At 43.0% G+C, this 13,354-nt stretch overlaps 1 protein-coding gene across 1 annotated transcript in view; it reads right to left on the reverse strand.

The window, feature by feature from the left end:
• The window catches only part of MAP7 (microtubule associated protein 7), a 159,643-nt gene extending 147,855 nt beyond the window's left edge, over positions 1-11,788 (reverse strand). Inside the window, exon 1 of the mRNA XM_054570019.1 lies at positions 11,707-11,788. Coding sequence (XP_054425994.1) covers positions 11,707-11,773 — 67 coding nt within the window. The 5' untranslated portion in view covers positions 11,774-11,788. The remainder of the gene's footprint in view (positions 1-11,706) is intronic.
• Between the last annotated feature and the right edge of the window lie 1,566 nt (positions 11,789-13,354).

The following is a 13,354-nucleotide window of genomic DNA, read 5'->3' on the forward strand; positions in this document are numbered from 1 at the left end:
CCTTTAGAGTCCAGAGACAGGCTATATCCAGCTCACCGGAAAAAGACCTTGTACTTGTCCTCTGTTTATCAACAAAAAGAGGAAGGTTTATAGAACCAAAAGATGTGTGTTTTAAATAAATTGCACATTGTTCCATGACCACATTTCCTGATAGGTTCGTCTATAACAGAAAACAACAATGTGATTTGTAAAGCAAAAAGTCATTGAACACTTTATGACTGGTGTCTGAACTCTATCTACCCAGGTCTATGCTAATGTTAAATGTATTCATATAGCCCTGGCTGGTAAGGCTCAGTGGACTGAGCAGGTTGCCTGTTCGACTCCTAGTCAGGGCACATGCCTGGGTTGTCGGCCAGGTCCCCAGCTAAGGGTGTGCAAGAGGCAACCAATCACTGTCTTTCCCTCACTTTTTTTCTCCCTTGCCCTCTCTCTAAATAAATAAATAAATAAAATCTCTTAAAAATATATTCATATATAATACTCTCTTATTTTTGCTCATAAATTATTTTTACTGAAAACTGATATAAATTTTAATGTTTTTTAATAACAGTAATTTTTTTTTGATTCTCAGTAATAATCTTTTTTTAAATTTTTATGTATTTATTTTTAGAAAGAGAGGAAGGGAGGAAGAGAAACATCACTGTGTGGTTATTTCTCGTGCGCCCCCTACTGGGGACCTGCCCCACAGCCCAGGCATGTGACCTGACTGGGAATCGAGCCAGCGACATTTTGATTCGCAGGCTGGCACTCAATTCACTGAGCCACACCAGCCAGGGTAAATTTTAATATTTTAAGGGAGGCTAAAGGCCTATTGGTGAACCAGTCACCAGATTTAGAACAGCCTTCTGCTCCTCCTCCTGGCACCCTGCATTCCTCTTTTCTTCTAACGCCCCAAAGGCTCACACTTTCTCATGGGAGCCTAACCGAATCCTCTGATGCTTTCAACGATAGGTGGCTCTAATCTTTTATGTGGTTTAGATTCGTGTTGCACAAGTTGGCTGATGACTGGACCATTTTTTTCTCCATGATTTTTTTTATGAAGTAGCAGGCGAAAGTCAGACCTGATCAGTTTGTAAGTAAATGGAATGACACTCTCAAAGTTGACCACTTGAGGTACAACTGGACCACCAATGACTGAATCTGAAATGCCAAACTAATGTTCTTCCCTCTGAGGCTTCACTGGATTAGATGATTACGGGGCTTTCTTATTCATAGGCATAGGCTCTCTCACAGGTCTTCTAGACTAAAAATCGTCCCCCTCCATTTCTCAATTTATTTTATTGCTTTTTTCCTACTGTAGAGCCATCTCTACTTCTATCTGAGTTCCTGATACTGGATCTTATGCAAAGTCACTTTACAAAGCATATGGATATACTACCTTCTTATATATACAACAAGCGCATCTTCACAGGGATGGTGGGAAGTAGAAAGCCACTGTTGCAAAAGAAATGTTTGGGTTTATTCTAGTGTTAAGTATACTAATATATAATAATACTGCCTTATTTTTAATAATAAATTCTTTTTGAAGAATGATATAATTTAAATAGTTCAAGGATGGCTTATGGCATATTTGTTTACTCAGTCACCACAGTGTCTATTGTACACAGAAAATCGGAGCGCATTACTCAGAGCATCTACACCCAGGACCCACCTGAGGAAGTGATATATTTTAAGATTTATTAAGTTATTAAATTTTTAAAAAGATAAAAACCTAAATTAAAAAATGAACATGATATTATCTTCTCACAGAGGAAAGTCTCTCGCGGATACCCCGCACACAGACGTAGCACAGGCCTCGGGAACAAGCCCCTGTGACCTGAGAAAGTCTCTTCTAAAATTTGTGACTAACAGATATTTTCTTTTTCATTTTTGTATCTGTTTGAAGAAATCCAAACTGCTTGCTTCTCATGAAAATCGTGCAACTATAAATACTTCCTCTATTTCCTTCGTAAAGAAACACATTCGGTGAAGTGACAGTGATTGGTTTAAACTCAAAATAGTTCTGGGGCGCCCATCTTTGTGGCTTAAAGGGAGTGAGAGTCCACTCTTTTGATTTAAAGTGTAATCATTCTGTCGCAATAATATTTTAGAAAGGAACTTAAAATTGGGAACCAAGATATAGTAATAAAAAGCACTCTTGAGTACCATAGAAATCAAAGAAAAATAAGTCAAGATGGGCTGGCATGGGTGTCCAACTCAGTCACAACACAATCTGAGCGTCCCACAGGCCAGCGTGTAACAGCCTTCTACTGGAACATTGTGGACATTTTGGCAGGTGAAAAGCACCATCCGATGTGCTTGCGTGAGGTTTCTTATACCTGGGCCCAGCCCACAGCAGTGTGATCAAACCGCTGCAACGAGGTCTGAATCAGTCTTATATTCCAAGTCTCCTGTCATGGAGAGTTTACAATTATAAAGGAAAATTTGCTAGGGTAGGCCCATATTTCCCAGTGATGCTGTTCCAGCCCTTAATAACCATGGCCACAGTAATTATAACACCACTCCATGCTTGTGCTGTGTCAGGCACTGTTCTGAGCACTTTACATCCATTATTAACTCGCTTAGCCCTCACAACAACCCTGTGAAGGTATTACGACTGTCCCTGGTTTAAAAAAGAAGAAACTGAGGAAGACAATGCTCAAATGACCTGCCTCAAATCCCTCAGGCAGTGAGTAGTAGATCCCCCGCCGCAGAGCCCTAGTACAAAGTCACAGTGGAGCATTATCCCTGAACAACTGGGTAGTCAATTTGAGCTCACAACCATATGGCTTCACACATGCTTAGTTTCAGTATAATCTTGAGGGGAAAAAAAAAAATCAAAGATATTCTTTCTCTTCCTCAGGGACCAGTCCCATTCAATATCTCCCACTGCCCTTTTCATTTTGGTCCTGGATTGTGGCTTTGCAGATACCAGCTGCAGGGAGAAGAGGAAACAGGGAATCAGTCCTGCCAAAGGTGAGCCCTCCCTGAAAGAGCTTCACATCCCCACTGGCGGCAGCACAAAACCTCCCAAGCACTCACAGATGCAACTCAGACGTGCCTCTAGAAGTTCTGACACATAGAACCGGGGATGTTAACTTGAGGCGAGATTGAAAGCCAAAAAAGTGAACGGTACTCCGGAGCAAAAATGCCAAGTGAAAAGGGCAGAAGTTACTGGATGGGGCCATGGGAGAGTAACTTCTGATGCAGAGAAGAAAAAAAGAGGTGAAGGAAAGATTAGTGCAAAGGGTATTAGTGTCAGATAGGCGGTGAGACGGCTGGGAAGGACATCATGGAGAAGGTCATTCTTGAGCCAAGTGTTTACAGACAGGCCAGGAAACAAGGGCCGGCTACAGAGCCAGGGCGCTGGTGATAAGAACTCATGGGTCGCCATGATAATCTCTGGGAAAAGTATATAATTTTCTACAAAAAACCGTATCTACTTGAGGTTGACCTGTCCTTGTTTTGAAGGGGAAGTAGGAGAGGAAGGCAGTGTGGCAGCTAAACAAAGGAGAAAAAAGAAAGCTAATTACCCAACGTTTTGTCTAACTGCATATATTCCTACAGGGAAATGCATAAATATGTACCTGAATATATGTGCACATATATTTGGCTATTCAAGTATACTCGTACTCCTATTCACAGCTATATTTCATTCAAAATATTATTGGGAATAAAATAAGATATAAACTCCATAAACACACTAGACTGAGGGCAGTAGCTGTTGTGGTTGTCCTCGTGGTTTCCATAAGCAACTACACTCGTGGCCTCCACATTAAACCTACTAAGGTCAAATGGAAGAGCACTAAATAGGAAATGGATCTAACCCGGTAGTTCTCAACCTTGATGGCAAAATGGAACCACCTGCAAGTTAAAAAAAAATACAGCCACCTGGCTCCACCCCTAGAGATTCTCAGATAATTACCTAGAGAGCAGCCTGGGTATCCAGTTACTTAAAAATATCTCCATATGATCTTTAACTCACTGCCAAGATTGAGAACCAATGATCTGAACCAAAGACACCTTATCACATGAGCTCAAAAATCATTTCAACAACTTCATCTCAGGCCCAAGGATTGTAAACTATATTTAAATGAACCTACAAGGGCTGTGGTTAATTAAGAGCATCTACCATGAAGAGAAACCAATCCAGCTGGAATGCAGGAAGCAGGCAGCCAGGTCCTGTGTGGAGTGTCTGCCATACCAGAGAGTCAGGTCAGGAGCTTCTGAGAACCAGGGGCCAGGATCAAAGTCTTGAGAAGTAGCCAAGTGTTTTTGCCACAGCCAGCGACTATGCACGTTACTGCCACTGGGACAGGCTTTGTTTTAGGGAGGGAGGGCCCTAAAAGAAGGGGTTCTTCCTTGAATTTCACCTTGGAATTTCAACTTTTCCTAGAATATAAACTTTCCTACTTCCAACCCAGTGCCAGGGATACACATTTTACATGTGGGAAACTATGCCACGGTAAAGGCTCATTCTCTTTATAAGAAAGCCAACTCCAGAAACGAGGCTCTCTCAGCATGAAAAAGAAAAGTTACAGAAGAAATTTTAACATACCCCAAATCTAAACATGCTGAAGTTCAATATACACAACTTTACTAATAACACTTGCAAAGCCCAGTTCACATATACCAGATGCATTTTCTCAGCTTCCTTTCTGCTCAGTTTCGCATCCATCCCTACATTTATCTGGGTTACCTGGTCAAGTGCATCAATTGTTGGTATTTTCTCACAATTCTTTCACAACTGTTTCTGTAGGAGCTTCAAGGATGAGAAACTGTTGAATGCAGTGAGTTCTTGCTATGAGAAAAATATTACTCTTTAAATGAAGATTTAAAGTGGCACCTATTAAAAAATTTTTAATAGATTCTTTCTTAACTGGCTATTTCTCAAATTTAAAAATAAATACTAAGGAGAACAGTATTTAATGAGCAGAGAAATACTATCCAATGCCATTTAAACTTGTGAATAGCTGTAATTCAGACCTCTGCAAGACCTGAGATATTAAAGAGGCAAAGGTACCAACCTGCTGAAGAGCTAGACACATTTTAAAACTGGATACCTTGAAAATAATAAGCCTAAATCCCATATACATTTATCATATAGAACCTCAGACCATGCTCAGTGATCAAATTGTCCAATGGCAGATTCATCAAGACTTGCACAAAGCACTTGCTAGTATGTTTCAGAAACTGAGAATTGATGTTAAGTATTCAGTTTGACAATATAAATTCTGTTGACGAGGGATTAATATTCAGGACCATAAAACAAGGTGCCTGACCAAGGGTCCCAGCTTTGTAACTGAAAAATAAAATGTTATTTTCAAACTCTGGGAAGCCATATCCCAAGGGACTAGATGGCAGACATGAAGGGGGCGAAGAGAGCTTGGATCAGCATGTGAAGTGCTGTGCAATGGCACTGCTGTTCATAACAACTGCAGAATGCAGACCCCACAGGGAAGAAAAGAAACTATGGAAAAGAAGAAAAAAGAAGCTGATGATCTTACAGTCTAATAAAAACTCCACATTATGCCTGCGTTCTGATGCAACACTGCCTTCCCAGGTTTTCCTAATTCAAGGGAGCATCACTCAGCAGCCAGAAGGCCGCTGTTTTACTTTGAGGTGTTTCTATTGCTTTACTCAAAGAACCCGGTGGAATGGGAAAAAAAAATTAAAAACAAAGACCTACCAACATTAAGTGGGGCAAGAATACAGAGTGCCTAGAACTCACATACATTGCTTGCAGGGATGCAGACTTGTACAGCCACTCTGGAAACAGTGTGACCATTTCTTAAAAACATACACTTATATGAGCCAGAAATTCTACTCCTAGATATTGCCTTAGATAAATGAGAAAAACCTGTATGTAAATATTTACAGCACCATTATTCATAATCACCAAATCCTGGAAATAATTCAATGTTCCCCAGCAGGCGGATAAATTAACAAACTGTGGTACTACACTACAATGGAAAACTACTCAGCTCAGTGGTTGCCGGGGGGAGGAGGAGAGCCGATCCAAAGAGGAAGCATGAAGAAACGCTGGGGAGGTGGTAAGAGACTCCGCTGGACCATGATTATAGAGAGGAGGTTACATGACTACACATTTGACAAAACTCAATGGACTGTATACCTGAAACACCAGTGAACTTCTTGCATGCAAATTAATAAGTAAATTCTAAAAAGAGAAAAATCCTTTTGCCTATGTAACTAAAAAAAAAAAAAGTTCTTTTCGAAGTCTGGAAAGCCATAGGTCAAGGGACTAGATGACAGACATGAAGGAGGAAAAGAGAACTTGAATCAGCATGTGATATGCTGTTCAAGGATTTGAAATTTTTCCCTTTCAACCTGCAAATGTTAGGGAGTGCCTTTTAAGTTGGCTATCTTTACTTTTCAACTACTCATCTATTAAGCACTTCAAATCCGGTACATGTCCTACTCTTGCACCAACAACAGAAATTCCTCTTCTGGAGGAGGTCAGTGGCTACTGGGCAGCCACGCCAATGACGGCTTTTCCCTCCTGCCCTTCACTCTCTGAACCCTCCACCCCCTTGTCCCTCTCCCTTGGCAGGTACGGCACTGGCTCAGCTCTGCCCTTCCTGTCTTCCTGCCTTCCCCACCCACCGTCTTGGCTGGCTCTTCCATCTCCTATGCCTTAACTGTTGCCTCACCCCTCTGCAGTTTTTATTTATAAGTTCTCCTCACTCTCACAGCTTCAATCATTATTCCCTCATGGAACGAATACCAGAGTCCCAACCTTCGTTTTTTTTCCTTCATGCCCATTAGACATTTTTACCTACATGTGTCTCCTGTACTTTGAATTTCCACGTTTAAAGCAGATATTTTTCTATTGCTCCCACCAAAATCAGGTCCTCCTCATGAATATTTTCATGCCACCCTTGAACTAATGAGCAAAACCCAAAGCTAGAGTATGCTCTTGCATGTCACCTTTTCCCCCGCATCCTTTGACACACGTCTCTGCAGCATCCTGAATTAATAGCTCCTGTCCTATTTCCACCACCGTGCCGTAGTGCAGGCCCAATGCCTGCCAAGATTTCTGCAGGAGCCTCAAACTTGGTCTGTATGTTGTTGAACTCTTCCTTCTTACAACCCGTGCTCTAGTCTACACTGTCACTTCAGAGTGAGGACTTCCTGGGTAGAACATCCATCATGTCCTTCATCTCCAGAGAGCTATGGCTGATCTGTCTGGCTCTAAAGATGTTCCTCATGCACTCTCACCACTCAAATACTACTCTTCCCCAAGCAGCAGAAAATCAATGGAGGAGAATGACCTTTGTGGACAGAGGGACTATGCATTCATTAAGGGCACAGCGGAGCTCTTCTGATAGACCTTGCAATCAAGCTTTCAAGATTCAGGGACACAGATTACCTAATTAGTCATACTTTAATCAAGATGCACTATTCTCAAGAATCTTCAGCAGTACCTCACTGCACGCAGAATCATGCACAAACCTCTTAGCTTGACCTCAGCCACTCTACAATTTGGCCTCAACGTACCATCCTTCCTAAGTGATCATCAAGAGCTCTTTCACGTTGAGCCTCACAGGAGTCAATACGGCCAAAGATTTTGCTCTTTCCCACATCAGCACCTTTATTTCTCTCTCTCGCCTCCATTCAACCTTATATATCATTTACCCATTTTTGAAGTTTAAATTAATTATTAGTACACCCAGTATGTACTCCCTGATGAATGACTGCAGCTAGAAGTAATTCCTTCTTCACTGAACTCCTCATAATCTGCAACTATGTGTTTGTGGGTTTGTTTTCCTTGCTAAATCCAAGGATCATGTCTTTGTCAACCTTCTAGCCACCACAATGCTAAATGTAAAGAAGGTACGTAACGCTTGGTTAAATTATTCTAAGCTTCAGTATTTCCAATTCTTACATCAATAGAATGAGATGAGTTTAGAAAAAATAACTCTTTTCAAATGATGATTTTTCATGCACCAGGTGGCAAAGATGTTAGAATTTATTTTTAGAGAACATGCCAATGTAAACTAGTATTTCACACACATGCCTAACTAATGATACCAAATAAATGCACGCTCCTGAGTACAATTGCGTAGTCTAGTAATAACACTTCCCTCCTACTTAGCAACATTTAAAGGTAAGAGCCGGCTACAAAACCATGGGAACAAGTTATCTAGGCTCTGAACGGAAGCATTACTAGCTTTGGAACCTGAATTTCAAAAGGGGCACATTTAACACCAAGTTGTAGTCTGAGCCTCTAGAATTTTTATTTGCAGCTATTTGTAGACCTTTAGAGCTAAGTGAGACCTTAAAGATCACTTTTTAATTTGGAAAAAATTGAGTGAAAGGTCATAACCAAAATCATAAAGCAAGCCTTTGTTTTTCTACCACACAGCTTGCTAATGAGAGAAAAAGTCCAATTCCAGGTACGAAGTCATTTCCCTCAAAAGAATATCAACAAAATGCACAGATGACAGGTATTAACTATTCCTGTGCATGAGTATGTAGCCTCACGAATTAGTCAAAGTCTTAATTCAGTAGGCTTTATAAAAATAAGTTATGGAATTGGAAAGTCAGCTCTGCACACTCACTTTCCACAGTTATTGGGCATGAGCATAAAAGTAAAAACACAAAGTTTGGGCAGAAGCAGTTTTGTGAATATCAATCAATGGGACTACTCAAAACAATAACCTGAAAAGGACATCCTCTAGTGGTGAAATTGAAACTTGTTTCCAAGTCTCTTTTTTTTTTTTTCCCAGTTCTAGCTTGTCTTTGGCTATGCTATTGAAAAGTATATTTGAAAGAACTGTTCATCCTCGAGAAAAAAATATTTCACCACAAGGCATATTACTTTACTACTTTTGAGTAGAAGATAAATATATGCTGATAGAAATATGGCTTTTAAAATGTTTCATTTATGTAATACCTTTCAATATTCTTAACATCTCATTTTATAAGCTGTATACCACTAATTTTCAACCTATCTTTGATACCCATATATATATATATGTAATTATGAACACATTACAGGTTTTATTTTGATAATTATCTGAAATTCTAATATAAATTGCTCTAAAATTAAACTACAGTCTTTGCACTGGGTCACAAGAACTAAGAAATTTAAGACTGGACTCTACTTTGTAAAAACCAGACCTAAAATGGGAATAAAAATAGATCTCTCAACAAATGTTGCCATGTGAGGTGGCAATTTTCTTCTCTTGATGGTAACAAAATCAGAGGTCCCCACCCCCTGACCCCCACAAAAAAATAAACAAACAAAAAAACACCTCCATGCAATCTGAGATTATTAAAAAAAAAAAAAAAGACTTGCAGCATTTGGATGTGTATAATGTGACGTATATCCATAAGAATAAAGCACTATATTGAAGTCTTATGTTTAGGTATAGGACACATGTTTTAAATATATGGGAAACTTCAGTTGTTAAAATTCAGACAATCTGCACTTGTTTGCTTAAAATATTGCTACCCAGATTTTTAAAAACATATTTTCACCTTTGTTCATTCTTTGGCCTCTGCTCACACAGGTGCTTTTGAACACTAAAAACATTAATAGTAATCAAGGGCTCGTAAAAAAAAAAAACAACAAGAAAAAGATGGGGGCCAAAAATAAGGGTGACTTCAACTATAAAGTACAATTATTCCAAAGAGCATATATAAAACCTGTTCCCTAGAAGTTGAAGTATCCAGGAAAAGACGTGGAACAACTGTTTTCTCTGAAGGAGATGGCAGCCGATTACATTACATTCGCATCTTTAGAAAAGAAAATATTTCACTGACAGCCATGTGGCTGGTGTTTATGTTAACTGTTATAAGCCTTAGTTAACCTGCCCAGGCACTGAACAGGCTAGTTGGTAGTCCACTTATAACTGAATAAGTTGTTCATGGGCAGATTCTAAAAAGTGTTTTTTGTTGTTGTTGGTTTGAAGACAAAGTGGTGCGAATTAACTAGAACAATTTTGTTTCAGAAGCAGTTTGTCTGTGGGGATTAAGTATGGAATTATTTATTTAGTTTTTAATCCTCGCCTGAGGACATCGGGTTTTTTTTCCCCCATTGTTTTTTAGAGAGAGGGGAAGGGATAGGGCGGGGGAAGAAACAGTGCAGTAGGAGAGAAACATAGATGTGTTGCCTCTCTCACCCGACCTGGGACCAAACCCGCAACTTAGGCATGTGCCCTGACCAGGAATTGAACCAGGACCTTTCTGTTTACGGGAGGACACTCCAACCGAGTGAGCCACACTGGTCTGGGCAGGCATGAAATCATTCGCACTCACAATGAGAAGCTGCCCTCCTGTTGCCCTCCCTGGGGTGAGCCCAACCCGGGACACCCAGCTCATCAGGTTCTCTAACTGCAACAACAAAAGCATCTCCGCTTAGCCACCCCTTCCCCACCCCAAACCAAAATAGTTATCTTCCAGTCTTTCAAACACGTGAAGACAAACCACTCTACAGAAAGCAGCAGGACTTCAAAGTAAACACGTTCAAGACACTTTGTCAGATTTAACCTCGGGTAATTTGGCTGGAGGGGTTAAGTCATTAGGCTTTAAGTGCCCCAACTCTTCCTAGCAGAGCACACACGTAATATGCAAACACTGCTACGGCTTTTCGGGACCTTTCACACTAAAATGAACATACCATCTAAATCAATACCTCTTTTGAGGAAGGATGGGGATGACTCTCACTTTTAGGAAACAATTGTTTCCGATTGTGTGTGTTTGTGAGCACACTATGCATTGCAATTGGGGAGCCTGCAATTTGAATTTCTTTTAAAAATAAGAGACTTCCTCACTGCCCCTATGCCAAGTGTAGGAAGGTACCAGAGTTTACCAAGCAAGAACAGAATAAAAGAAAAGGGGACTAGGAGAGAGGGGCCGCTGTGCAAGACATTTTCTCAAGAAAAACTTATCACGAGCGGAAAACACTGTCCACATATAAGATATGGGGTTGCAGGGGAGACTGCTTCTTGTCTTGGAGACGTGAGCGCCGGTCTCTGAGTGTGACTGGTGCCTGTGTGGTGTCGAGGGGGTCCTCAACGCAGAACCCTGAGGAGCTGAACCACCCGTTCCTACCGTGGTTTGATGCACGGGCTTAAAACACGAACTCAGAGGACCCTTCAAGCCAATGAATCTGAGCACGTCTAGCCCCAGTCTTCCTTGGAAAAGCGTCTTAACTGCGGACACCAGGGCCGAGGGCGGACACCGCTCACCGAGCGACCCCCGCGCCCATCTGCGCCACCAACGTCCTCAACACAAACACCCCGACGAGCTGAGAGTGCGGGAGGGGTTGTCCAGAAACGGAGAATCCTGCCAGTAGCACCTGGCCAAGGACTTTCCGGCTAGTTGTTCAGTTTGGGGGATACGATTTCCCCATTCAACTCGGCAGGTGGGAGGGAAGCGGCCAGCGTTTCTCCATTTCCTGCTCCCTCCCGCCCTCCCTGGCGCGTTTCCACCTGTTGTGGGAAAGTCGAGGTGGAGCGCAAAGGGGCGATCAGAACCGGGACCCTCGGAACTCCAGCATCGCCGGGCCGGGCGGAGGCGTAGAGCGCAGGGACTGCGCTCTCCGAGCCCGGGTGCGCGGAGCTCAGGGCCGGCCGTTTCGGGCTGCGGCCGCGCGGGCCAGGGAGGGTATCGCCGGCGCCCTGCGCAAGCCCACCAACCCGGTTTGCCTCCCCCGACCCGCGCCTGCGGGACCTCTGCCGGCCCCCGCCGCGCAGTCACCTGTTTCGCTCTGCACAGCGCCATCGCCGCCCCTGTGGCTGTTGCCGCCAGCTCCTAGCTCCGCCATGGTGCTCCGATGACGCGTCCGGAGAGCCGCTCCGCCCTCTTCCTCGGCTTTGCTCCCGCCGGCCCCCGCCTCTGGGGCCCTCTGCCCAGACAGGTGAGCGCGGGCAGGGGAGGGAGGAGGGCGCGAGCGCAGGCGAGCCGGGGCGGCCTGACTCCGGACGCGCCCCCTAGCGGGCAGGTGCGGCGTGGCAGCCGCTCCCACTGACGCCTCTGGGTCTCGGCTGCAAGAGCTTCCGGCGGAGCCCGGCTTTTGGGCCCGGAGACGCTTCTGGCCCCCGCCGCAGACCGCTGTCCACTCCTTGAGGTCTGGAGTGGGGTCGTCGACGCTTGGTGGCTCTAGGGCCTGGGACTGGGGAGGGCAGAAAATCAGCCCAGGTGAGACGAGGATATCGGGACGCTCTGTTCCACTATGAACTCCGAAGCAGCCAGGTCAGCTTTGAAGTTCAAGGTGACAGTGCAAAAAGAGTATGATGCCACGTGTAAAGCCGAAGTACGCAGGCGGGATTCCAAGCTGGTATCCGGTCTCGATCTGCTTTTTAGGACGCCATTGCTGGTGACATTTTTTTTTTCCACCAGGCTTATGTAACTGATGAGCCCCAGGGCACACGAATTAGTGAAACTTGTGCCCAAATGATGTGGCTTTTCTTATTCTTGGTTCCCTGTTAGTGAGTACCTTGTGACTTTCAGCTTATTCAGGAACACCGGAAAAAAGGCAATAGGCAATTTCTTTTCCTTCCTCCCTCCCTCCCTTCTCTTTTTTCTCTCTCCTTTTCTTTAAAGAACAACTGAGGAGATACCAATTTCTGCTCCAACAGACAAGTAAAGGATAAGCAACAAAATGCTGAAGGAAAAAAAAATATATACAACCTGCATAAATGGAAACAAGAAACAAGAGAAATGCTCACTCCCACAGCCTGGGTTGGCTGAACATAATCGGCAAGCTCCCAGCAGTTTAAAACCCTCTCAAGGACTCGAGCAGAATCTGTTGGGTACCCAAGAGTGTCTGAGAAGTGGTGGTTTAGGGTGACTATTGCCACCATTCTTTCATCAAATACCTGCCATTCGGAGCCCAGGAGTGGACTGTTTTTATTTGGTTTACTGGTTCACGGGCTGACTAGGTAGAAGTTTTGACTGAGACACTTTGCCATGGTAGACTTAGGGATTTTCTCTTAGTGCCATTTCTACAGTGTATGAGGCAAACTGATCACATTCAAATCACTCTTATCAGACTTCTAATCAATAAAAATAAAGCACCAGATGGAGGGAGGTAGTTCTAAACCCAGCCTGGGCCCAAGCAAAGGTGTTTTTTACTACAGTAAGTCATCAGAGTAAGGCACTTTACCATGAACATCGGAAAGACTCTCTTACCTGAATTTAAAGAGGTGAACTCTGGAAGAACCTTGGAAAAGGGAAGCGATTTGTTTTTAACCTTCTGATTTACTACCTACTGAAGTAAACCAGTAAGTACTGTCTTTAACCTCCCCTTCCAAAAATCAAGACTTACTGGTGTTTATTTCTCTGTGTGTTTTTGTTTTTGGTGTGTCCTTATCCCTTCTCCCATTCTTTTGCCAACTTATATTTT

This window comes from Pteronotus mesoamericanus, unplaced genomic scaffold (assembly GCF_021234165.1).
Source record: "Pteronotus mesoamericanus isolate MK-2021 breed Mesoamerican mustached bat unplaced genomic scaffold, CSHL_Meso_final contig_20, whole genome shotgun sequence".
Lineage (NCBI taxonomy): Eukaryota > Metazoa > Chordata > Mammalia > Chiroptera > Mormoopidae > Pteronotus > Pteronotus mesoamericanus.